Source organism: Manacus candei, unplaced genomic scaffold (genome assembly GCF_025592945.1).
Source record: "Manacus candei isolate 608988 ecotype Guabito, Panama unplaced genomic scaffold, ASM2559294v1 h1tg000044l, whole genome shotgun sequence".
Taxonomy (NCBI): domain Eukaryota; kingdom Metazoa; phylum Chordata; class Aves; order Passeriformes; family Pipridae; genus Manacus; species Manacus candei.
Window position 1 is genome coordinate 154,074 of NW_026138092.1, and position 26,699 is coordinate 180,772.

General features: G+C 38.0%; 2 protein-coding genes across 2 annotated transcripts; both read left to right on the forward strand.

Moving 5' to 3' along the window:
* The first annotated feature begins 1,423 nt into the window (after positions 1-1,423).
* Positions 1,424-2,631, forward strand: LOC127474804 (translation initiation factor IF-2-like). The gene is made up of 2 exons (XM_051796111.1): positions 1,424-2,175; positions 2,490-2,631. Exons 1-2 carry the CDS (start codon positions 1,805-1,807, stop codon positions 2,629-2,631), a joined length of 513 nt encoding a protein of 170 aa, XP_051652071.1. The 5' UTR covers positions 1,424-1,804.
* SSX2IP (SSX family member 2 interacting protein) lies at positions 2,494-23,806 on the forward strand. The gene is made up of 13 exons (XM_051795984.1): positions 2,494-2,618; positions 10,017-10,150; positions 10,802-10,968; positions 11,226-11,426; positions 13,059-13,169; positions 14,379-14,514; positions 16,087-16,162; positions 16,237-16,408; positions 17,073-17,223; positions 18,435-18,571; positions 19,001-19,168; positions 20,545-22,736; positions 22,922-23,806. The coding sequence occupies exons 2-12, from the start codon at positions 10,108-10,110 to the stop codon at positions 20,830-20,832; spliced, it is 1,650 nt and encodes a 549-aa protein (XP_051651944.1). The 5' UTR covers positions 2,494-2,618; positions 10,017-10,107; the 3' UTR covers positions 20,833-22,736; positions 22,922-23,806.
* Positions 23,807-26,699: the final 2,893 nt, after the last annotated feature.

A 26,699-nucleotide genomic window follows, 5' to 3' on the forward strand; every position in this document is an offset into this window, starting at 1 on the left:
GGACCTTAAACTTCCAATGACACCCCCCTTTCCCTACACCAAAATCCTACTTATGAACACCAAAATCTCTGTTATGAACCACGTTAGAAAGGTGTGTTTTACAAAGACTATGTTATACCACATTGGTGTATTATCAATGAAGGATTGTGTTGGGCTACATTTTTCCATAAGGTAAAATTTCCCCTGACAGTCTTGCCTGAATGCATCTCCCAAAGACTTTTCCTTTCCTGGGTAGCCTTTTTTCAAAAGGCTTTTAACCAAACCCAATCCAGGATGCAGAGGAGAGTGCCTGGGGAGTTCTCCTTTGAATACCATCAACTTCAGGAACAGCTGCTAAGATCAAATGGACAAAGGGAATTCAGCACCACCCACTCTTTGTATTATCTTTTAAACATGAGGAGCTTAATCCTTCCTATGAACAAGGTCTGTTGTCCTGCTTGCCATTACCACTAACATATTATATTCTGGGTAACTCTGCTTTCTCCTAGGAGTGCACCTGCAGCAAAGCTACAGTATAAAGGTCCAAAGTCTCTGCAAATAACGTGAGTCATAAAATAATAAAAAAATAATAATAAAAAAATAATCAAAATTTGCCAACTTGGGTGGATAACTGACTTTAAGAAAGGGTACATATTATAATCTATTAAAAATAAATATTTTATATCCTAATTCCTGCGATTCCTCTGTGATGGTGTCTTTCCAGTCATAACAGCCATTCCGTCTACTGCATTCTAAGCCTCTTTGCTGTCAGTAATTGTTTTTTTATTTTGTGATCTCGTCTATTTGTGCTAAAGAACTGGGAGAATAACCCATTGGGAACAGTTGTGGAGAAGGACTTTGGGGTTCTCATGGATGAAAAGCTGGACATGAGCCATAAGTGTGTGCTCACGGCCCAGAAGGACAACCCTATGTGGGCTGTATCAAAAGCACCATGGCTCAGGTTGAGGGAGCTGATTGTCCCTCTCTCCTCTGCCATCGTGGGAGCCCACCCGGAGCACTGCATCCAGCTCTGGGGTCCTCAGCACAGGAAAGATGTTGCCCTGTTAGAGTGCATCCAGAGGAGGCCACGAAGATGATCAGAGGACTGGAGCACCTCTGCTATGGAAACAGGAAGGGAGTTTATAATAGAGGGTGACGTTTTACACAGGCAGATAGGCGGAGACAAGGGGGTTGGGTTTAAACTAAAAGAGGAGAGATTTAGATTTGATGTTAGTAAGACACTCTTTTCTGTGAGGGTCAGATTATGTGACTAATACATCTGTTCTAGAACAAGCAGCAGTCACAAACATTGAGGCCATGTTGCTGAGAACACAGTTGTGTTGGGCAGGACACGTCTCAAGGATGAAGGACCAACCACCCCCTCCCTAAGATCTTGCTCTGTGGTGAACTTGCCACCGGCTGCCGCATGAGAGGAGCCCTGAAGAGAAGATACAACGACTGCCTGAAACAACATCTCAGCCTCGGCCACATTGATCACCATAACTGGTTTACTCTGGCCTCCAATCGGGAGGTCTGGAGACACACCATCTATAACGCTGCTGCTTCCTTTGAGAATGCACGCAGGATCACTCTCGAGGAGAAAAGACAACGCAGAAAGAATCGTGTCTTGCAGAATATACCACCTAAGGAGTTTTTCTGCTGTGCCTTTTGCAATCGGAGGTGTTTGTCTCGTATTGGCCTTTTTAGCCACCAGCGTGCTTGTAACAAACGTGGGTAGAGCCCTTCCCAAATCTTCGTTCGCGAAGCCCAGCCATGATGACTGTGAGGCACTGCCACAGGTGGCCCAGAGGCGCTGTGAGAGGCGATGACCTCCCGGGCCACGCAGCAGCGACCGGCCCAGACCCTGCGGGCACTTCCCGCAGCCAAACCAGCGGTGCCCTCGCTCATCCTCCCGCACCGGCGCTGCGGGAGCCGCGCCCGCGACGCCGCCCGGCCCTCGGGGCCGCCAACAGGTGCCCGAGGCGTTACCCGGCCCGGGCCGAGCTTGAGCCGCCCCGACGGGCGCGGAGCAGGTGCCGTCCGAGGTCTCCCGGCAACCGCCCGGCCAATGGCGGCGGGGCGGCGCGGGGCGGGGCGGCGCTTTAACCCCGCGGGGCCCGGCCAAGGGCCGTACCGGCCGCGGGGCTCGCTCAGGAGGGGTATCTTGCTCGTCCCTGCAGCCGCAGCAGGTGGTGGGTGCGCGGGCTCCTCCTCCCCGGCAGCGGCGGCGCAGGAGGAGCGTCCGGCGGGGCCGGTTCCGCCCCACGCGCGGCGGTAACGGCGCTCGGCGGCCGCGGGCGGGGCGCGGGGGAGGCGGCGGCCGGTGGGGCAGCGGCTGGGGCGCGGCGGGACGGGCGCTTAGGGGCCGGCGCTGCGCTGGGCAATCCCACCCACGGGCTCGGCGTGCCGCGGTCTGGGCTCGCCCCGGGCCGGGGAAGGGCCCTATACGGGGGCAGCAGCCTCTGGCCGCGGCGGTGCGGTGGGTCTTGACATGTGCTCCCTTCTATCAGGCTCCGGCTGACCCGCAGGGAGGAGGGAGAGTTGCGGTTCGGCTGGGCTTTGCCGGCTGTTCCCCCTCCGCGCTCAAAGGCCCGGCGTTTCGTTATCTCTGTGAAGCTACAAGCGGCAGATGCTCGGAGGTGGGAGCCGTAAAGCTTTCTACTGAGACAGGGAATTTGTGGCTGCTCGGGTTGAGGTAGTGGTTCACGTGATGCAAGAGGACAGGTTCCGTGAATGACCTGGGCATTTTTTTAAATCTTGTTTAAAATTGTATTTACTTACAGCGAAGCTCAACTCAGTTTGAAGATCAAATCATAATGCGAGACCAATTTGTAGTGTTACTGTATGCCCTGTTTATGTAGAATGCTCTGTTGCTTTGCTGTGCTGTCAGTGAAACAGTTATGCAGGGCTCCATGGGCTGCCAAGGTATGATAGGAATTTCAGGGCAACGACTTAAAATAGGAGGCATTCGAAGTAAAATGTGAATGTATTAGATAAATTTTAATAGTGAACTTAGAAAGGAGACTTAGAGAGACGATTTGATACAATTAATGGAGATTTCACATTGTAAGGGTATAGCAGGAAAGATGTTATTTTGGGGATCTTTCTTGGTGAGGGAAGGGGAGCAGAAAGCTGTGGTACTATCAGTTATAATTTGGACTGGGAAAAGCATAGGAGAGGGTAATACCAGGCTCGTTGGGTTCAATATCTTGTTTCTGAAGCTGGCAGCAGATGCTAAGGAAAAGATGGTAAGTATAGGCTGGCTGTACAGCAATGCTTTTATCTATGTATCCTCCCAGTATACTGCAGTCTGGAGCTGAAGGATTTCTGAGCAGAGGTTGTAGCTGGCTTTTTAAATTTAATAGCTGCTGATGGATGTTTTCCAAAGAATTAGAAGCAATTTATTATTTATATTCACAGCACCTTATGGTGATGTAAGTCCATAGTTTAACTATATTTTATATGGAAAAATGCCTTTATTTTCCAGCTTTTGCAGTGAATGTCACATTGCACTCTTTATAACTGCTGTGTTAAAAGAAGCAATGAATATTTGTTTTCTGTATGTTGGTCCTGTTTCTCTAGCTGTTTCCTCTTCTACCTGAAAAGTCATAGCTTATTAGTTTCCTGGATGAAAGCATTGGTTGACCTTGGTGCACTGTATTCAGGTCCATTCTGCCTTTTTTTACAGGGAAGGTTGTACCTGTGTGGTATTTTGGGCTGGAGAAGCTTAGTGTTCATACAGAGGCATAATGATGGTCTCCTTCTGTCCTCTGGTCCCATGTACTGTTAACTGCCTGTGAGCTGTTATTTCCAGAGGACTAATCATAGTGACCCTGGGATCTCTTCCCGCATGATAATGCCTAATTAGAGGCTGTTGGTTTAAGTACATAGCAGAGTTGTCTTTTTCGTTGTTTAGTTTGCATTTGTGAACAAGGAATTTCAGCTGCTGATTTTTATCACACATTTATTTAGTATGAGAACAACCTTCTGCAGTTTGTCATTCAGTCTGGGTGTTTAATTTTGTGAATAGCTCTGTACAGTGCATGAATACTCCACCTGTTCATCCCCTCTTTAAATTTACTGAACAACAGAGATGCCTGCACAGACCACTTTGGGATTCTAATTTTTGTCTCTTTGGGACTTTCATACACTCTTCTCATCCTTCTTTACCTTATTCCTGCATTTTGCGCTTCCTCATTTATAATCAGTCATTAATAAATCCTCTGACATCTTAGTTTAAGAGCCTTTGGAGGGAACATTGTGAAAAGGCTCTTGAAAATCCAATTATGCTGTCTTGCCCAGGTGTGTTGGATTATTCCTTCTTCCAAAGCACTGTGGCAGACTTGTTAGTGTACCTTCCTTCCACAGAATGAATGCTGACATTTCACCAGTCCTGTTTGCAGTTGCCAAGTTTGTTCTGTGACCCGTTTTGATTAACAGAAACCTAGAATTTGCATGAGCATTATTCTCTTAATTCCCTGGTAATCTTTAGAGAAACTAGTTACAGTTACCTTCTTGCATTCCATGCCCGATTTAACTTGTAGGTTATATGCTACTGAAATTTGTGAGTTTCATAATTTCTGATGTCTGGAATACTAGTTCTGGCTCTGCCCAGTAAATATCTCACCAACTTTTGGAACTAGTAAGGTGGTGGTTTGTTTTGTTCCGGTTTTTTGTTTGTTTGATTTTTTTCTCTCTTTCCTTTAAGAAGTTGTCTGCTTTGCAGAGACAGATGAGCTATAGAGTTTGGCTAAAGTTGATGAGGAGGACATGCCGAAGATGGTTTCTGAGGTTTCCCTCTTGTCTGTGGCATGGAGAGATGTGGTAACAGAATGTTCTGCTCCAGCTATGTGTAGTAAGTGGCTTGTAAATACAAAGAGAGAAATACAATTTTGAAGCTTAACAATAGAACTATTGTTTAATGATAGGAAAATGCTAAAGTGAAATCCATCGTGTTACTTCCAAATAGGGTAGGAATTTGGGAGCCAGATGAAACATTTCCATATATTTCAATTTTTTTAGTGATTAAATTAACAGAATTTCAGTCACCTGTGTACGTAAAATGTGGAGTTGAATCTTGAGGTAGTAGATCAGATTATATTCCTTGTAACCTGAGTGTTTGAGGCAAAGACCATGACAGAATAGTCACTGAACACTGAATTTTATCAGATGTGAGAGTACATTCTTGTGTCGTTATATGAATTGAGAAGATTGACTATTTATTTTCATTAAACCCTTGATTTTTTTTTTTAATTTGTTCATTTGGTTTTCTTTGGGGTGCATTTTTTTTAATTAAATAAAATAGAATGGAGAATTGTAGTTGGAATTTTCCAAGTATGATGCATTCGGAATGAAGCAGAGACTTAATACCCACAGCCTGGATGGTTTGACTTGCTTTTTCACATTACTTTGGACAATACTGGAAAGTTTAGCTGGAAATCTGACATTACTTGAAGTTCCCATATAGTGTGGATAAGTGGAGGCATTCTCTCACTCTCATTTTGAAGCTAATACAAAATTGTGGCAATTTAATCATTATTCTAAGTGTGGGAGGAAAAATCTGGGGTCTGCTTTTTGATTGCAAGACCCATCATTAAAATTACAAGATTAAATAAAAGTCGCTAAAAGACATTTTTAGAGTAAGAAATTTTTTTAACTATACAAATATCACTGAATAAAATATACATATTAGTGCTAATTATAAACTGTTATTAAAAATTCTGTAGAGAGAAAATGAATGTCAAAACTCAAGAGAGGAAATGCAGGGATTTTTATGGCAATTACATGAATTAAAACAAGTATATGTCATTATGTTACCAGGGATATATTTGTAAACCTACAATGTCTTGACTGGAGTGTACATTAAATTTATCTAGACTTTCGTGTCTTTGTGCCTATCCAGATAAAAGCCATCTGTGTGACATCTGTGGATTACTAGACAAATATAAAGCTTTAAACAGCTTCACAGCTCCTTTTGGTTATTATTTTAGTGGAAAAAAGTCACATTGGCCTTTAAGGAAATGCTAAGTATGCGCCCCCACAATTTTGCAAGTTGAAACATATGCATGTCACAAGTTGTAGTAGTGTTTGAAACATACAGAGAAGGAATGTTTGGCAATTTCTGGTCGATGCTGACTTCAAACTTTTCTTCCAAGACATTGCACCTCTCTAGAGGTTCCTTTCCATATCCTTTCTACCTTTGGGGGGTAAAAGTTTTCTGGGTTACCAGATACTGCATTTCCAACTTGTATCACACCCTGTCTAGGTTAGAGATGACCAGATGGTGCAATCTGATCACAGTACAGCGCTGTGACAAGTGATTCTCTGCTGATTGTCTGAATGAGTTTTACAGACCCAGTTACCACTGCTCCTTTTCACGTTTAAGGATGATATTTAGAAATGTTAAGTGTTCTGCACTGTATTAAGTTTATAATTCTATTTCTTGCTGCTGCTTGTGATTTTTCAAGTTTTGATATGGCCTGAACTCAGGCTTACTTAATGAGATTTTTGTCTTGAATCTTGACGTGTTTGTTGTCGGTCCCTCCCTTGTCCCCCAAAACACAAAATAGTAATTAAGAAGAGCTGCTTTCAGCTTTTTGGGTTTGTGATATGTACTATTTTTAAACTTTACTCTAAACTTGTTCTTGAAAAGAAAGATGTACTTATTCATGAGTTATCTAGGAGTTTCTGGAAATATTTCTGTAGATTTTTGTCAAAAAATTCCCCAGATGCCTTTCAAAAAAAGTTCTGGTATGTTATTACCATGACAGTATTTTTTTTTTTTTTAAGTTCTTTGGGGTTTTTTGTACTTTACTTGTTCCAAAAGTGCCTTGGTTTGATTACTGCTTCTTTGGTATTAATCAAGCTCTCTGATTTTAGTGGGGTGTGTATTGGGTACTTTTTTGTTTGATATTTAGATTTCTTTTTGCGGTGAGATGGTTCTGCTGTTATGTTTATGCATTTGAAATTGGATTCCAGAGGCTCATTTTTGTACAGTCCATCCATGTCTTGTCCTCTCCAGGAATTTCTAGTTTGGAAGAGGAAGTGATGCTGCCAGTTGGCAAAATGACATCTAGAAAGCACTGGATTGTTACAAGTTTATGGGCAAGTCATCGAACCTGCTAGGAAAGTAACTGTAATAAATCCCTGTGTACAGGCAGTGGGCGCAGAAGGCAAATCATTAAGTGGTTACAGCAGTTTTAGCTGCTTAGTGGTTTTCTCTCCCACTTGCAATCAGTCGGATTGTTTACACTAGTATGAGATGCTGGGAAACAGCAAAATTAGATTTTCGCTTGCTATTGCATTTTTTTTCTAACCAGGATTGAAGGGGGGGAACAACCTTTTGCTACTTTGTTTGGTTAAAACCTTTTCTGTTGGCTAGGATAGCCTAGGAAGGTCCCTAAAGTACTTTTCAATATTACGTGTTGTTTTATAATTCTTCCATAATTACATGAAATATTGCTCCAGAATTATCCATTTTCATCCTCTATATGAATATGTTCCCTGGTGTATTAAGAGAGCAGCGTAGTGTACAGAAGGCCCCTTCTGAATACACTGTATCTAGATTAGTTTCACATTCACTCTGTCTTCATCAGGAATGCTCATCTTCAACTCTCGCATACTTCAGTGAGGCTATATTGTGACATTTTGCTCCTGAGAAAATGCCTGTACTGGGAAGGAAATGTATCTGATGGTTATTAATCACTAGAGAGCTTTAGAGGTCATTCCTGAGGTGTTGAACTGGCAGTAGAAGCCATGTGGAGCTGAGGAGATGATAGTACGAAACTAAAGGCTTGTAGCGTTCTCTTTTGCAGCTGACACAGCGTTGTCTTGTTCTGTACATCTGAATTTAATTTGAAATACAGTATGTAAAGATAAATCAAGTACAAAATGCTGACCACTCCTCAAAATGATTACTTTTTTAAAGCTACTGCACTTGTCTGATGACATGTAATAATTTGAGATACTTTGGGGTAGTGTTCTAGCAGTTGAGGGAAGTTTTTGAGTTTCGTGCCTTTCAAATCTTGAAACTACTGAGGGTGGCTTTTAGTCTGATGTATTAGCAGTGCGGAGTGGACTGCAGGTTGTCTTCTCAAGGCAAAAGGCTCTAGAGCTTTCAAGGTTGAGAGAAGAATATAGTTTCATTACCTGGACTTTGTTGTACTTCTTATGTAGTCTTACTTTGTCTTCACTAGACACCCCTCTGAGCTTGGGGTTGTGTGTTAATTTTCTGTGTTGTTAACAGCATCTCACTAGAGAGTAGTTTTGCTAAAGCATCTGCACTGAATGAATCTGCATGTGACTCACAGGGCTCAAATTTAGAGCATCATTGCATTTGCACACCTGGACTCGTCCTGTTTCTGCTTCCAGTCAAACATTGTTTGTGGGGATAGATGCTGTGTCAGAATAGTATTGTCAGTGTAGGGAGACCTGTGGGTTGATAATACCGTATATTCAGGCAACATAGGTGATAAAATCTGATAATGGGTGCATCAGAAATTTGAGTAGTATTTTTGTGGACTTTCCAACCTCCTTAATGTAATTTATGTGTCTTAAGGTTCTTAACAGCCTTTTGAAATATCTTATTAGAATGCAGGATTGTGATGTCAGTAGCGAGAACATACTTGTACCTTAACTTCCTGCCTTTTCCCCTTATGTTCACACATTTATTTGATGGATACAACAGAAATGAAACTTAAATGTAAGAAGTGTGTCCTCTTAATACTTTCAATTCCATTTTTAAAAGCGTAGTTATTCATTTCTGGACATCTTGGTTTTACAGAGGAAAAAAATGGAAAAATATGCATAAATTTATATGGGCAGAGAGAAAACAGAAAAACCATTTGCTAAACAAGAACAGCAACTAGATTGTTGTATTAACTGTGTTTTCTTGCTGCTTCGTGTACTTTCAGATATGAAAGCTTTCAGGAACTACTGAATTACAACACATATGAGGAATAGTTGTTTGCCTTTTTTCCACATAAATTTATGAACCTGGAGAAATACTGATCCAGCTGGATACTTTTTTTAGGGGTGTTTTGTTTCTTTTTTTAGTGCTGAGCATTCTATTACATGACTGTAATAGAATTGGAACATTAGCAGGGGGTTAGGGGACTGAGTAGACTTTGCTCTACAAGTCTACACAGTCCATCTAAAAAAGACTTGAAACTTTGTTCTGAAGTGTTGATTTAAAAAAGGAGTCTTCTTTCCTGTTAGGTGGAAAGTTTGTTTCCCTGAAGTATCCTTGTTTCCATAACAGCTGATGGGTTGTGCTGTCCAAATCTTAAGCATCCAAGCTGGATTTAAAGTTTCCAGCAGTGAGATAATTAATGCTATTATGTGTCTTCTTACTGTGGGGTGGAGGTAGGGTGAGGGGACAATCAGTTTGTTCTTTCTTACGAGTGGGTGGCTTTCCTTTGGTTTCTGGAGGGATGCTACAGTACTGAGTGGCTGTGCCAACAGGGTAAGGCTTCTCCTGTTTGTTTTCTTCAACAATTTTGGAATTTCTGCAAAGAAGCAAGCAACTTGCCAGAAAGGCAATATGACTAAAAGCTAATTTAAATGGTTAAATATTTATGAGAAGTTTCTTTTCCCTCTGCTAAATATCTTCTCTAGAGCCTTTATAACACTTCTCTTTAAGTAATAATCTCACTTAGACTTATCCCACAGAGACTTATATTAAAACTTCATATAAGTTTACTTTAATAAAATTGCTTCCTGGTTATATGACAGGAAAATACTTAATATTTGTCTTGCTGTGTTTTCTCTGATGTACATCAACAGAAACAACTGAGTTATCTATAGGGTGAGTAATTATTTTCATGTGTTTACAAGACAGTTAAGTTTGAGGCTAAATATTGATAGATGCATCATTTTTACAGTGTAATATTTGCTGTGCTTACTGAGTTCCAAATGCTGTGTAAAGATGTAGAAAAATTTGACATGGTTCAAGTTCAACAGTCACTCTTCTGTGCCTGCTTTAATCTTCTGGCTGTATTAGCTGCTTTTCTTAATCTAAAATGCTCCTGCTATTTTAGGAGATGCCTACGTAACACACGTTGCCAGCAATTGTACAAAATACTTCACCACTGAACCAGTTGCTCAGGTACCCTGCCTGTCTTTGTTGCTATGGGAGATTGGAAGACTATTACTGTGCCAGTGCTGTCATCAGGTAATATTTTGAATTTAGTGGATTTGCTAATTTTACCTGCGATGTTATAGCTGCTAAAGAGAAAGAGATTGGAGTTTTGTGCATAGCATACTTGACTATATAAACAGAAAGTTAAATAATATGTAGTACAAACAGTGCTCTGGCTTGGATTGAGTCCTTACAGAAATGGTACTGTAAAATGCTTTCCTTTCATATATATGGAAAGGTTTTAAAATGTTTTAGTCATATTTTATTTTTTTTGACACCTATCAGCATATCTCATGTTTGTAGAGGTTTCTTTACTTGTTCCGTATTCTTTTGCCTCATAAATTGCTTACAAGTTTGTTAACCTGTGTAGGAAAAAGTAATTTTAAAAATTGTGTTGTAGCAAGTCAATAAGGAAGAAAGTTTGGTCAACTTTTTCTTGGGGGATAAGTAAAACTTGAATGATACAATACCTTAATGTTATTGAGTCTTTAAATCTTCAGTGGAAGCTTATCCTTTATTTTTTGTCAGTTGTTTAATATATGTCATTCTAGATGAAATTCTGAGCTCTAGCATTGTAAATTTCTGTAAATAATAACTTGAGTACATAGGAATTTGATTTTTTTTTTTCATGTGATGTATCTTAAACTATTAACCCTGATTTGTTTCTTCATGTTCAACTTTTAGATAGCAAAAATATATTTCAATATACCTCAGAAAGAAAGAGATCTCCTACAAGCATGAACTCACAAGTGCTACGCTTGCCACTGCCTTCATCCAAAAACATGCACAGCTTTTTCAGTGCCTTCTGCACAGAAGAGAATATTGAACAGAGTATATCCTATATTGATAGGGTAAGCCAGATCTTTTTGTTTATGGGAGGTTGTGTGCAGGTGACATTAAATCAATTGCAGTAAAAAAGATTGGCTGGATTAAGAAGGCTTCTTCCTCAGTGCTCAGAAGCTGAAGTTGGTAAGTTGGTGGGGAGTAGGATTTGGGCTTTTCCCCTTAATACAGGATTTCACCTGATACTGTTTCTGTCTTTTGGAGAATTGTGGAACTTTGATCCAGTTATTGATCTCTTCTCACCCTCCCCCTTGTCTTTTGCCAGGAATTGACAACATTGGGCTTTCCTTCTATTTATGCGGAATCCAAAGGAAAAGAGTTGAATTTAATATCTATCATAAATTGTATAAATGAATTGCTTGCACTCCAGCACAAGAACCTTCGAGCTCAGGAAGAAGTAGAAATGCAGCATCTGAAAATGGGAAGTGATATGGATCACTTACAGAACTGCTATGCTAAATTAAAGGTAGAAAGCAAGATCATTCAACCAATATTGTGCAGTTCTGTGTATTCTTAACAGCAAGTGCTTTTTTGGTTTTTTTTTTCCTCCCAAGTACTAATCTGTGGTTGTATTTTCATGTGCATTTGGGGGGTTTTTGGAAGTAATTTTTCCGGTTGAAAATGCCTTAAAGTTAATGAAATATGAGTCAATGAGAGAACTGAAAGCTTATTTAGAATTATGGCCTCTTTAATCAAGGAAGAGGGAAGACTGTTCAGATTGGAAGTGTTAATGCGTGCTGTGGGTGGAAATGTTAAACACTTCAGTTCATGTGATTTAGTACTGTTTAAAAGGGTATGCCCAGCTCTAAAAGATAAATTCTCAATATAACTGTAACAAGTAAAAACATAAGGGAACACATCTAGGGCATTGCAGTTTTTATCAGTTTTTCTATATCATTTTTTTCCACGTGTTTTTGTTTTGGATTCCTTGGATATCCGACTACAAAATCTCTTTATAAGAATTACTCAGAAACTGTTGTCAAAGTAGAAGTTACTAAGCTTCCTTTTATCACAGGATAAACACATGCACAAGGCCAGTCACTGTGACGTAGCTGATATATTGGAAGTTCACAGACTGTGCTACTTCATGGGTACTTGTATGTGCAGTTATACTCGAAGAGACTTGTCTTTCTCTTAATTCTGCCAAGAAAGTAAAATATAAAAAGCCTAAAAATAGTTCAGTGCAGGTTTCATTGCTTTTTAGGCTTGCTTTTCACTTGGGCTGGCCAGCACTATCTCCTTGAGAAATACTGCTGTAGATTCTCAAAATCATAGTAGTCCTGCATTTTGATTTGACACTAAAAGTCATTTGTGACTGCACTCATCTTTATACAAACACTATATCATGTTAATTTCCAGAACACTCCAGTTCCTTTCCCTACATGGATAGCTTTAACGTGAAAGGGGCAAACTTATCAGGACTGCATCAATCCCAGAACATTTAATTTGGCTGTCAGCTTGTAAGGTTTCTCATGTAAATTCTTTCAAGTACCATACAGCAATCCTCTTGACTTGCACTATTGTGTTACCTGTATCTAATTGTGGTTTGCTTAGAAGTTCTTGTTGCTTAAATATATCTACACATTTGTCCCTCACTACACAGATGAAGGAAAAGAGCTTGTGTGTTGTGTTTAGATGTCATTTAAGCTGCCAGTTTCAGGTCTGAGTCTCATATTTGTGGACAAAATTTTCTAAAATGCTAGTTTTGCATCATCTGTTATGAGATCATCTGTCTAGCCTTCTCTATATATGTGAAATGTCCCATATGCTTTGTTATGGTCACAGTCTACATATCTCTGTCAATTGTACTCTCGTACCCTTGATTATTTAACAGAAATGTTCCAGTAAAATTGTAGTCCCAAATTCATACAGGTTGCTTAGTATCCACCTCACTTTCACAGTGTGGACATGCTTACAGAATCCCGACTTAATGAAAAAGTCATAACTATGTAAGATAATATCTGTTAGATATTAAGCCATATCTTAAGTGAGGTGGTTTGGCAGCTTGGTTTGCATGGTTTGATTGGTTTGGTTGGTTAGGTTTTTTAACTCTTACTGTTAATTCTTATTGATACTGAACTATCAACACTTTTTCTAGGAACAGTTGGAATTATCTAAAAGGGAAATAGTTGGGCTTCAGGAAAGAGACAGACAACTGCAAAGCAAGAACAGAAATTTGCACCAGTTACTTAAAAATGAAAAGGACGAAGTGAGTGATTTTGTACATTAACACAAGTTATTATGTAGATATTGAAGAATGGGTTTTTTGCACGGAGTCTTGTAATTGCTCATTTTTAATTTTTTTTTTTTTTGTTGGTAAGTGTTGTCTTTCAAGACAACTGGCATGTTGCATATGGATAAATAGGTTCTATAAGGGGTACATCCAAGTTACAAGAATAGTAGAGAGTATTGCAGAAATGCAGATGTGCAGTTTTCTGAGACTTTCTGTACTTTTAAGTACAGCTTTCTTAGAATGTTTGGAAATATCAAAAAGGAGGAGGTGCAACAGGATTCAGTCACTTAGTCAAACATTTGTGTATAGAGGCTTTTCTTTTTTTAGTTAGAGGAGAGCAAAAGACCATAAAGAAGGGAGTGGGGGGGAAATCCAGCTCAAAGGCACAGTCTCATTAAACTTAAATGTCTTGAAAGAATCAAGATAGAAAACACTTAAACAACCATGGCACTGCTTAGTTTGGGATTTGTTTCCAGTGTGCTCCTTCCCTAATACTGTACTTCACATGGCTCCTAAGTTTCTGTGAATGTTCTTTGTGTCCATAAACATATTCATACAGTTGGGAATCACAGCACTATATGTATATAGTAAACATCCTACAGTTACAACTTACAAACTTGCAGCACATTCAATATTTTAAGGTTAAATCTGAAAATTAGAAAAGAACCAAACCAACACACATATTGATAGTACATGTCAAAAATGTGCTTTATGATTTTTTAACATTCTTTTAGACCAAATGGAAGAGAGTAATTTCCAGCACCTTCCTGTATCAGGAAGAGGAGTTTATTTTTTTTAGTGTAAACCTAACAAGCCTGCTTTAGAATTAGATTAAACCTAGATCCTGGTCATGAATTACTGAAAGCAAAGATATGTCTTTCTCTGCTCTGTTAAATAAAGGTGTTAAAGAAGGTTATGCAAGTTGTTGGAACATGAATTCAGCTGTACTTCAGAGGAACTATAGTATTAAAATCTGTTGCTTATGATGTACGTTTCTGCTGAAAAGAGACTACCTCTCTTGAGGTCAGAATTCATGGGTTGGGAGAGTTCTTCTGATTCCTTTTGTCACTTTTACCTGAAATACAGTTTAATAGAAGCATTGTTTTGCATATGTTTTGCATGCAAGAAATTTGTGTTTGTAGTATATAGTTGAAGAAACACACTTTTTTGTGGGATTGCCTTTAGGTTCAGAAGTTACAGAACATAATTTCAAGTAGAGCTACACAGTACAATCATGATATGAAGAGGAAGGAGAGAGAATATAACAAATTAAAGGACCGCTTACGTCAATTAGTCATGAACAAAAAGGACAAAAAGATAGGTAAGTAGCTCTTTGAGTTTTACTGCAACAAAATAGCATATTCTGTATCTTAACCAGAAGCAAATTTAAGCATTTTTATCTTTAAAGGCAATGTGGCCCTCCTCTCGTAGATTTTTATTTAGATGTTAGAATGTTAAAAAAAACATGCAATATTTCTTGTTAACTGTGTAAGACTATTCTATATTGTGTTCCATAAGATTATTTACCAAGCACAAAACAAATACTGATCTTTACAAAATGAGGTTTTCTTACTAAGGAAAATTTTTATTTGCAGTCAATTCCTAAGCTAGAGCCATCTCTCCTCTACTTTCTTGCTACTGCTGCCATCACAATATTTGGATAGTGTCATAAACGCTGTATTACGCCCAGCAGTTGCCATCAGGAAGGCACACTACATGAGCTTTTCCTCCTTGAGATACTACACTCTGCTTGTGGTTAACACAAGCAATGAGAAATTATAGAGAAGAAGTAACACAAGACAGATGTACCATCTAGTGCTATGTGAAATGAGGACAAATCAGCTCTCCTTTATCATACGAGTACTCATATGTTGTATTGCCCAAAAATTGTGTTCAAGACATTCATCAGTGCTGTTTACCATGAATGGGTTTTACTGTTACATATTTAAAAAGACCTGTACCTTTTGCTTTGTATATGTGCCTTAGAGTATTTATATGATTTATCTCCAATGAAAGGGAAGTCCTGCTCTTCTGCACCCGTCACCTCCACAACGCTCAGCTATTTGCCAGCAGTAGTGCATGTTATATTTTAGTAAGCTGATTTAGTTCACTAAACCAAGAAGAAAACTATTCATGTTATTGCCAAGATGGTTTTCTGCTCATTTAGTTTTCTGAAAGTGCTTGTGAATAAGGCAAAAAAAGTTAAGACATAGTAGCAGGAACACCTGTTTTGGCTGCAGAAAGTCTTTAGGTATCTGTTCAATAAGCTCTAGAAGCCTCACCCTGAGGTCAGCAAAACTTACATGTTCTTGATTCCAGTTAGCTGGTCCTAGTTCAAGTGTCTGTGAGCTCAAAATAACAGGGTTTGAAAACTAGTTACTGTTTGCTTGATAGCTAACTAGGATTAAGCTTGGAGCTCTAATCTGTAGTCATATGTTGGATTTGGGTTTTTGTTGTTGCTGTGCGGGTTTTTTTATTTTATTCAATGTAGACAGAAGTTTCTTTGTTTTGAGGAACACCTTGTGAAACATTGGGAAGTTGCTTTCCCCAAAGAGGAGATAAAACGTGTTATTGCCAGAAGAGATGGTAGAGTTTTTATATTGATATGAAGGTTGAAATAGAGATGAAGGTGTCATTAAGAAATGCATAAAAAAGATGAGACAGGATGAGAATACATCCCTCTGAGTTTCCAAACACAAACCCTGTTTTCTTTCTTTCACTATCTTATTTTTGCTTTAAGCAGGGCAATGTGGTTTCGTATGGGTCTGAAGATTGAGGGGGATATTTGGGTAATGTGGTCTCTTTGCAATAACTACAAGTAAATGCAATGTCATCTGAATATTTATATATTTGCATGTTGTTTCACATTTTGAAATATCCTTTTCATTTGTAGCTATGGAAGTTCTAAATTATGTTGGTAGAGCTGATGGGAAGAGAGGTGCATGGAGGACTGATAAGACAGAAGCCAGGTAGTTGTCTTGGAACATTAATTGAGGCATATATTATGGCAGTTATGTTGTTACTGTAAGATTATTTCTTGTAGAAATGAAGAAGAAATGTACAAAGTTCTGTTAAGTGACTATGAACAACGCCAAAAACAGCTTTTAGTGGAAAATGCTGAGCTGAAGAAAGTTCTTCAGCAAATGAAGAAAGAGATTATTTCACTTCTCCCACCACAGAAACAGAAACCTAAGGAAAGGTCTGAAGATGGGCTGGTAAGTATTGTTCGGTTAAAATTGAATCTCCATGGTAGTTTGGTATAGTGCTGAAGTAATTTGACACTTATTTAAAAAAAAAAAAGTAAACTTCTTATGAGACTTGCAGTGAATTGCACATCATGTGCTTTGTTTGAAGTCCATCCATGTTTAAGTGTTCTGCTGTCTGTGAACAATACCCAGTGTATTCTTGCCAGTCAGTCAATGAAAAGCTTAAGACATTCATTGAATTAATTTTAAATGCAGTAACTACGAGTATGTAATTCTGTGTAGCAATGCATATTGGATATTTCCTGCATGGGTTTTTTTTTTTTTGTTTGTTTATTTCCAGATTTTAAGTATTTCTTTACGCAGGATATTTTTATGGAATGGTGTGCTGCCCATTCATTATTTATCAGAGGTTTTTTATTAATTTTTTGATTCTCTGCTAGAAGTCACAGTTCTGTTTTGATGTCAGAGTGAAGTGGGTCACTTCTGTCTCTTCAGCATTATGCTGTCAGGGAACTGAACTCCTTGAGAGTCAAATTTCCCTGGATGGAAAATTCTTTCCTGTATATAAGGGTTTTCCTTCTCTTCAATAAATTAAATCCGTGCACATATTTAAATAAACACACATATTTGGAGTGGCGAAGTGGTTTGCAGCTTTTTATTGCTACTTCTACAGGTGCTGTCAGACCTGGAGGAAGATATTGGAGAGTTAAATAAAGAGAATATGTGGGAATTATCTTGTGAAACTGTGCGAGAGCAGCTTACAAACAGCATTAGAAAACAATGGAGAATGTTGAAAAATCACGTTGAAAAGCTGGATAACCAAGGTGATGTTTAACTGTATTACATGTATATATAAAATACATTAAAAATAAGTAATGCAGTGGCAGTTTGAAGTAATTGGATGCAAAATATGTAATTCCCTCTCAAGAGTCTTGTCTTGCCACATCCATGTCTCTGAGACCTCTTGTGGCATTGTAAAACAAACTGGCTGATGGTATGGTGCTGGACTCTCCTCATTTCCAGCTGTTAAACAGCATTAAGACAGCTAAAAATATATAAAATTCTTTCCTAGTATTATTTTCCCATGCAAGCAAATGCAGCCACTACCATAGGGATGTTTGCAGTCAGGAGTAAGACTGAGAAGGTCATGCATGCAATTGGAAATAAAAGAGCAGATGGTCTTTGAGAATATGTTTATACCCTGGAAAGGATTTTAAGAATACTTGCAATACTTTATTTGGTGTAACTAACTGAAAAATAAGCATCAGGAAAAATGCTTCAATTATTTGCTCTTTTCTTGAAGTCCTCTTTTAGGATTTTTGGTTTATAGGGATGACCATAGTCTAGTCCTCTACAATTCAATTAATGTTCAAATACTGGCATCAGGGGATCAAAACTTGGCTCATTACAGTCATTGTGATTTAGCTATGCATTAAATAAAATAAAACAAAACAGAATGTAATTATACAAAATACAATTAATTCCTGTAATTCATTCCCTTACTGAAATGAAAAAATTCATCCCAGTTTGTTAGCTCCATTTCTCCTTCCCAGCTCCATTTCTCCTTCCCCTTGAAGGAAAATGCTTTCTTTTTATATCTGTGATAAATATAGTTCCTGTCATATTTTTATGAACACACAAGCCCTTCAAAAACAAGCTCAGAAGAACAGGCTAACAGCATGTCAGTGGAAAAAAGTCTTCAGTTCTCTTTTTTTTTTTTTTTTTCTTCTTCTATATGACTGAAACAAGTGAGGATTTCGTGTAACACTCATTGCAATGCAGATGCATGGTGTACCTTGAGGAATGTGAACCAGCTATGTTTTCATTGCTGGTTTTTTCTGGAATGGATTTGGTGGATGATTACATGTGTAGCACCAGTTTGGGATCTCACGTCTCCGATGGAAATGCTTTTGAATACACTTCGTGTCTGTCTTTCGGGATGAAACAAGTAGTTAAAAACCTTTTGCTCTTGCTAGGAGTCTCTAACGTGGAAGATGTTTTAATTTGTTTTTAAGAAGCTTTTCTTCCCCCTTAGTGTCACATGGACATTCAGGAGCCTGGAATGAAAAAGATGTCATTTCAAGAGAAGACCATGAGCTGGAAACTGAAAAGCTAGAGTTAGAGATTCAGCAATGTAAAGAAATGATCAAAACTCAGCAACAGCTCTTGCAGGTAATAGGCTTTATTTTTTCTTATTTTTCTCAGTTGGATTTGAGGTGTTTTTTATTTAACATTCCACTTTTCTTACCTCTGAGCCTTTCTCCCTTCTTTGATAATGCTTTTGAAATAAAATGTCTTAATTGTTGGTCCAAGTATAGGTGTGCTATTGGGTTGGTTAATAATTTAATGAGTTTTTAATCCTGATAGGAATAATTTCAGAAGCTAAACAAAGGGCAGGAAGGCTGATGAGGTCAGCTGCCTGAAAAAGGGACATTTTGCTTGCTATCTGAAATTTGCCCCCGTCATCCACCAACTTGATATCTGCATTGTTTCCATATTGAACTTCAACCATTTTTCTGATAAAACTGAATCTGTGGAAATACTGCATCTCTTAAGTCACCCCCAAATTAATGTCTGTCTTTTGTTGCTTTAAATCTGCAGCAACAGCTGACATGTGATGATGAGACCACTCTGTTACTACAAGACTGCTACTTGTTGGAAGAAAAAGAACGTCTTCAGGAAGAATGGAGACTATTTCAAGAACAAAAAAAGAATTTTGAGAAGGAACGAAGAAGTTTTACAGAAGCTGCTATTAGATTAGGACTTGAGGTATTAGAAAAGGGAGCTCCAATGGAAGATGAATTACAAATAAGTGGTCTTATACATGCTAAAGGGCAACCATCCAACCGTATCTGTTTGCTGGCATCTATAGAAAAAGACATTTCCATACTGTATGAAACATATCTTTGGTCATTCTAGGAGATCATTCTGTTGACAATTCAAAAAGCAAGGCTTTTGTGTGTATTGGAAAATACAGTTGCTGCAACTGGAACAGAACCATTTTCTTTCAGCTTTTGAAATATCTAAGTATTCCAAAATTGGTAATTTATTAACTAAATCGTTTAGATACTGCTTAAATTTGGCTTCCTACAAAAGTAAGGCCTATGCAAATTTCAGTCAGATAGTGTGCTGCAGAACATGGCCATGCTCATAAATAGCATCTCTTGTGGTCACTGTTGGAGGCAGAACACTGAGCTAGATGGACAACCTGTCTGGCTCACAATACAAAATACTTCAGATTTTACTTAAGATACTGAGGCAGCAGTAGTTCGCATGATGACAAATCCTGACTCTGGCTAATTTAATTTCATTTCATTTGCATTTTAATGAGTTTGTGAATTTCGTGTTGCACCTTGAATTCAGCTTTAAAAGTCATGAGTGATAATAAATCATAAATATTTGTCCAGAAATGTTTAGGACTACATTACAGGATAAGTGTAACTGCCAATGCTTCAGCTTGTTAATATGCTGAAGTAACAAGAGAAGCAATGCTGTAATCTTTGCAGGTGTTTGTGAAAGAAGTGGAGTTCAGCTTCCTCTGTTTTTCTACTGACATAGGTGCATCCTGTTTCACTAATGGTTTTTGGAGATGAAATAGCTTGTTGCTTGATTCCAGAGCCACTGGATCTTTTGGAGGATGTCATTTAGGCATTATTTTCCTTTTCTGTACTCAGAGGGATTGGAAAATTGAACAACCCCTTTCTTTTTGCCCCAGTTTTGAACAGAAGTAATCGGTGCTCTTTTCAATGTAATTTTTCTGTTTAGAAGGTTCAAGCAGTAATCCTTTCTGGCAGCTGCCCTGGATGAGGGCTACCTCCAAAAGGTAGTGCTACACTGAGGGGGAAGAGGAGCATAGGAGGCAGAGATAGGAGAGGGTATCACTGGAGTGGAGAGCAGTGAAGTGAAAGGATTAGTTAGATCCCTGTGAAACAAACCACAGGGCTTGGCTTGTAAATAAGTGCCTCCACAATTAATCCTTGATGGACTCCAAAGCTTGCTCACATGGCAATAACTCCGTGTTAAACTGTAGGCTCTCCTTAGTTAGGTGGACATGTTACAACTTGTGATTTCTTAAATAGAATAGCATCAGTTTAATGCGGACTAAGCTTGTTCTTGTGTTCTTAAACTGTTGTTTCTTTTCCTAGAGAAAGGCATTTGAAGAAGATAGAGGAATGTGGCTGAAGCAACAGTTCTTAAGTATGACTGCTGATTGCAAGCACTCTGAAAATGTGACAACTCCAAGTGCCTTCTTAAGGAGCAAGTATTTGGTTCAAATTATATTCTTGTACAATGTTTCTTTTCCTTCCTTTCAAATAGAAGACACAAATATGGGCAAAACCATTAAAAAACCCAAAATGTCTCAAGACAAATTTTACCATGTATCTGTGTGCCTCTACATGTTGGATAACCAATGGTTCAAAATTTTATTTTAAAAAGGAAATCATAACTCCCTGGTAATTACTTAGGTGATGAATTTATATTTGTGAAACAATCTGATGAATGTCAAATATGTGGCAGCAGAGCTGTCAGGAACAGGAACTTTGAGAATTACTAAATTAAGTTAAATGTGAGCACGTTATTTGCCAGGGCAGTTGAAGAAATCATGACCTATAGAGATCTGTATAGATTAGAAACAAACAAGTTTTGGAAACAAGAACATGATGTGGAAATGGCAGCATTAATTATTTGAGATGAGGTGGTATTAAATGTGTACACATATATATTCAGTAAAAAAGAATCCTTTGAAAAAAAGAAGCTATGAAAAGAGCATAGTGATAACAAAAATAAGTTTGAGCAATAAATAATTGAGGTTTTAGATACAAATTTCATAAATTTCTTTTGAAAATATGACTATATGACGCATAGTTTTGAATATTGTTTTTAATGGAAATATTTGCTTCCTTTCTTCTACAACTGGATTTTTTTTCAAGTTAGTAAATTTATTTCCCATTCTCTCATGCATGTGCAGTGTTTGATCTTCACCACTGAGAATTTATTCATTACTTACCTTCTTTCTAAGGGATGGGGGAGCGTGAGACAAACACTAAAGGGACAGGAAAGGGAAAATAACAATCTCTCTTCAATAGATTTTTGTTGTGGCAGCCAAAATGTAAAGATAAATGTGTGGACCACCTGTCAAGTAAATATAGCTTGAATTTGTATTCCTGTTAGATAAAGTAGCCTACCTCGTATGTTTTGGCTTCTCTCTGTTTCTCCTCTGTGCAATTCCTGCTTCTCTAAGTGTGAAATGAAATTATCTTCCGCAGAAGGAACAAAGTTGAGATTGTTTGGCTGTTGCTCATGGATGACTTGATTTAGTGATCTGAGAGCAACTTGAGATCAGTTTAACAGTCATTGTACACTAAAGCTTTTGATTTGTAATTGCTTTTTTCTGAATTCTAGTGTTTCAGGATGTAATTAATGTCATATTTTCTCTTCTAAATGGCATTCTTCCGTCTTGTATATCCTAATCCTAAGCTACTGGATAATAGTAATGAAAATAATACATCTGCCATACAGAGAATCATACTCCATATGGATGTTACTCCACAGCTTATCATTAGAGTTCTTTTAATGTTCAATTTTTCTTTTTCACAACACTTGTCCAAAAGCTTTTTCTTCTGTAGTGCTGTAATACTGTAGAATATGGAATCATTCTGTTTTTTCCACTTGATAAGAAAGCTTTGACATCTAAATGTGAGAGAAGTTAGCAGAGATTGATCTGCCGAGTTTGCCAGGGCTTTCCATTGACTTGAGTGATAGTTCAGTTCATATAAATGCTAAGGCATCTCACTTAATGCTTTTTAATTTTGTTTTCTATACTCTGACAAGTTTACTGCTTTTCATGCTGGTGTTAATTACTATCTGTGCATGCTGGAGAAGTGTTTACTTAAGGAGTAAAAAAGCTTTATCAATTTTAAAGTGAGAAACTACATTTCAGTAACTTCATATGACTACTTGCAGTGGTGGCTGTATATGCAAATGCTGTGTTTTCAAATTTAGAATCCTAATTTTAACATAACTTGATTGAATAGCATTAGTTACAAAATTTTAGCACAGATCTGTAGCAATAAGTTTTATTATTATAAACATGCCTTAAGATGTTTACTGTGTCTTTTTTTTTTTTTTTTTTAAAGCAGAAGACCATGAAAATTTGAAGTACTTTCTGTTTTCCAGTTGCACTGTAGTTTAACTGATGGTATTTGTATCTCTCAGGTTCTGACCAAGACAATTGGTTAGTGAAATCTACATCTCAGCAAAGGAAACCTCCCTCTGTGTTGAACGGTTCTGTTTCAGCAGAACCTTGCCAGACATCTCAGTATATTACACATAACAGGTTTGTGAAATGATGGTGTAGATGGTTTTATAGTGATGAACTCTATGTAGAGCATAGACTAAAAGCATAATCTAAGCCTTACAGTTGGTATATAATAAAGGATGTTAAACATAAAACCAGTACTCTGTTTCTATTCAAAGCATAATTTATTTGCATTGTAACATTTTTCTATTTTCCACTTCCAGCGTTGAATCAAAAAAAATTGCTGGAGATAGCATGCCAAATCTGTGGGTGGAAAGTGATGACAAAGAAGAAACTGGAGAATGCACCAAGTCATGGGAAGACTCTGGAGTTGGCACTCTGCTCTGTAGAAACTTGCACATGGAACAACTGCCTTAGACTTCCGAGGGTTGCCTGCTGGGTTTTTTGTTAGACATTTGTTCATAAACTTATCGTTCTAAATGAAACAGAATGCTGTAGTTTGATCATTCTCCTAGAGGATTATGTGGTGATCTGAATTGTGGTGTGTGTGTGTGTATGTGCGTGCACCTGGCTTTTATTTTTTAGACCATTTTTTGCCTCTTTTTCTTGCAACTCTTGAAAGAAGACAATTTAAAAATATATAAAAGCATTGATATTTTTCTAGTAACAGAAGCTCTGATTCTATGAATGAAGCAATGGTCTGAAACTTTGACTGTAATGAAATACTGGATCCTAATGTTACCTTTCATCACAGGCAGAGATAGTACTTTTAGAAATTGTTTAATTACTGGAAGCATTCATTTATGTTTCAAGTGTAACTGGCACTAGATCCTCTTTTGCCTCGACTTGAATGTACAGTATACTGTAGATTTTTAACAAAACAGGTTCTATATTTATTGTGTGATTTGAAAATACCTCTTTGATATTTCAATGACGTAAAGCGCAAAATCTTTATAGATTTGTAAATAGACTAAGTGGTTATGCTGAGAAACCATGAAATTAAACACGTGCGTACATAAATATTATTTTACATTGCATTTTGAATTGTTTTATAGTGATACTCAGTTTACAGATGCATTAGGACTTTCAATGGTTCAGTCAAGAACCAAAGTCTTTTGAATGTGAACAATAAATGTGTAATTCTATTCTAAAAAGCCCTGGTTCTATGTTTTGTGTGCACTAAAGGTATAAGCTATCATGGTTGTAGGGTTGTATACAACGTCTACCAATCTGGTGCTGGTTTTGTATTATGTTAATTTTTCCTTTTAATTGACTCCGGAATATTTTTTCGTGTAGTCTTTGGGGAGTCTCTTGTTTATAATGTAATAAAAATAGCCAAGTAGAGGTAAGATGTTTGAGTCTCCTTCACTTGACTAAATGCCTGTAATTTTCCTTGCCCAGTACAAATCCATCTTGCCTCTTGTTGAGTTTTTGTGCGTCTATGATCATGTGTATAGCTCTAATCCTGGTGTAATTGGCCTTTTGGAAGATGTCTAAGAAAATTCTGCCTTTCTCAGGGTCATAGGCAGGCAATTAGCTCAAGCTTAGATTCCTTCACTGAAAATACATAGCTGCTCTGCCCATTTTCTTCAGAATTGGGTGTAATGTAGTGATTGGACTACATAGAAAAATAGCAGTGGAATAACATAGAGAAGAGAAGAAACTGGAGTTCTTCAAGAAGAGAAGGCAGAAAGCAGCAGTTTCTCCTGCTTAGTTCAGTACATTGAGTTACTGCTTGAGATGAAGTAGTAGCCAATGTAAACTGCAGAGGATACTTGTGTGGTTTTCACATGGCACCCTTCAGGAAGCAGAAGTGGATGTAATGATATTCTTGGTTGGCATTCCACTGCATGGGTAGTGGGGTTAGAAGGGCAAAACATCATATTTCTCTGTTTCTCCAGTTCTTCCCCAGTAAATGGGTGATCTCAGTCATGTCATTTGCTGCAGGTGTTTAGCAGGGTATGGTTACTGTTGGGTTTCCCATAACATGTTGGGCAGTTCTTGCCTGAATTTTAGTTATGGAAGAATAAAAACACATTGAAAAATATATTTAAATAAGCAAAGTGAAAAATGTAATATACTAAGTGGGAGAACAGTACTATGCACATGGAGTTATTTTCAAGGCAGGAGGTGACTGCAGGCCCGGAAGTCCATGGCTGAGGCAGGATCCAGATGCCACTAGGGGCTGCTGCTGCTTTAAGGTGAGCTTGGGGGTGCCTTACTGGGACACTTACATGCATTTGCTTTACTTGGGCCTTCCTTTCTTCAGACTAATTTTCTTCATAGAAGTAACTTTTAGGATAATAATGCCTTGAAGAGCAAAATCTTTTGTTTGTGTCTATAGAGTGATTAGCAAATAATAAACATTTTGTAGTAATTCTTTGCTTTAACTTTTGTAACCCATCTTATGGAAATGTATTTAAGTGCTTCCATGGGAAAAGCAACTGTGCTAGAAGGGTGTATGCAGTTGAGTCCTGAGCTGGCCTCAGGCCTGGAAGTCGGGGATATAGATTCAGTCCTGTCTCTGTAAAGAAGTAAAACAGTTTTTGGATGGCTCTATATATAGTGATTGGGAAGCTTTTATATCTGAAGCTGCTGCTAATAGTGGTATGACTGCCACAGATGGTGACAGTGTAGTACTTCATGGTGTCGGAAACAACTGCAGGATCTTACTCAGAGACTGCTGAAGAACAGAAAGGGAGGCTTCTTGCAGGAATGTAGTACAGGTGTGTCACTTCACATACTTGTATATTTGAGGTAATAGAACAAATGCCCTACCTAAGGAACAAGAAATACAGACTACCAGTGACTGATTACCATACAGCTATTGTTAGCTACCTATGCATGATATTGAAAAGATGAGTTGTTACCTTAAACTGTGGTGTTTCATTTCACAAAAATCTTTAAATATAACATTGCTGTTTTTTCAGTCTGTGATGGGAGTGCTTTTACCATAAATATTAGTCTGATTAGGTATGAGAACTTACTTTCCAGGGTTATATTAGAACTGATCATTTTTTTTACCTCTCCTCCCCAATGGTTAAGGATAATACAACGTAGCTTTTGCAATATAGACTGTACAGCAAAGAAACTAATAAATGAAAATCTTTCTTAAGAAAACTTTTTCTCCCTACAAAACAACCTTCCTCCTAATTTGGAGAACTTCTTCCACCAGATTCTACAGACTTGTAGCAGGATAAAAATATTCCTATGTGTATCAAAAAAAATCATATCATAGCTTTTTTTTCAGGGCTCATTCTGTGTACACTTCAACCAGGTCAAGGTAACTGATGTATCTAGGTAATGTCAATGCAAACATTATTCTTGAAAGGAAAATTTAAGTATATGCAGGGTAATGGCTTTGCTGTATATATTGAATTAGCAGCTTAATTATTACTTGTGCAGCTTCTTTTTTTTTTTTAATTTGCAGTTATCACAACGCTTTTGTGTGTGAAGGCTTTTGCAAGACATCTTGGTTTTTAGATTTTTCCCTTCCACTGCCCCCGTCTGATTTGCCATAGAAGTAGATGACAAGGTACTAGAGGTTGACGTAGTTGGATGGAAAAACTGATCTGAAAAGAAGTGTTGAAATTAACAGATGACTTATTTATTGCTTTCAGACAATAAATCTAATCTCTAAATCTCTAATGTTCACTATGTCCTGCAAAGTTACACTATAATAAAAAAATAAAATTCCAAGGTATATATTTTGTTGTATTTTTTATACTGACACAATGTTCATGTTCCCTTATTCAAGTGTGGAGTCAAATGGAATGCATAACAGGTAACTTCATTTTAAAGAAATGTTTAACAATAAAAAATTAATTACCACTGTATGAATGCACTTGCCCCTTTTGTAATGAAAAGCTTGTCACCTGCGGCATAAAATGTGCTTGTTCCCTTGAACATTATGGATTGACAGTTGTGAAAAAGGAGACATTTCTTGCTAGTGTCTACCCTTCACCCCTCAAATGTAGGCTTCTGCAGTGAGCTGGGTGGCAGTTCCTGAAACAGAGGTCGCACAACCCAAGGTGGATTTAC

Excerpts from the sequence above, each read along its gene's own strand:
- LOC127474804 (XM_051796111.1), top strand. The coding sequence starts at position 1,805 with ATGACCTCCCGGGCCACGCAGCAGCGACCGGCCCAGACCCTGCGGGCA. Across the intron at positions 2,176-2,489 it reads GCAGCCGCAGCAGGTGGTGG|GCTCCGGCTGACCCGCAGGG; the intron begins GTGCGCGGGCTC and ends CCCTTCTATCAG.
- SSX2IP (XM_051795984.1), top strand. The coding sequence starts at position 10,108 with ATGGGAGATTGGAAGACTATTACTGTGCCAGTGCTGTCATCAG. Across the intron at positions 10,969-11,225 it reads GTATATCCTATATTGATAGG|GAATTGACAACATTGGGCTT; the intron begins GTAAGCCAGATC and ends GTCTTTTGCCAG. Across the intron at positions 19,169-20,544 it reads CTATTAGATTAGGACTTGAG|AGAAAGGCATTTGAAGAAGA; the intron begins GTATTAGAAAAG and ends TTCTTTTCCTAG.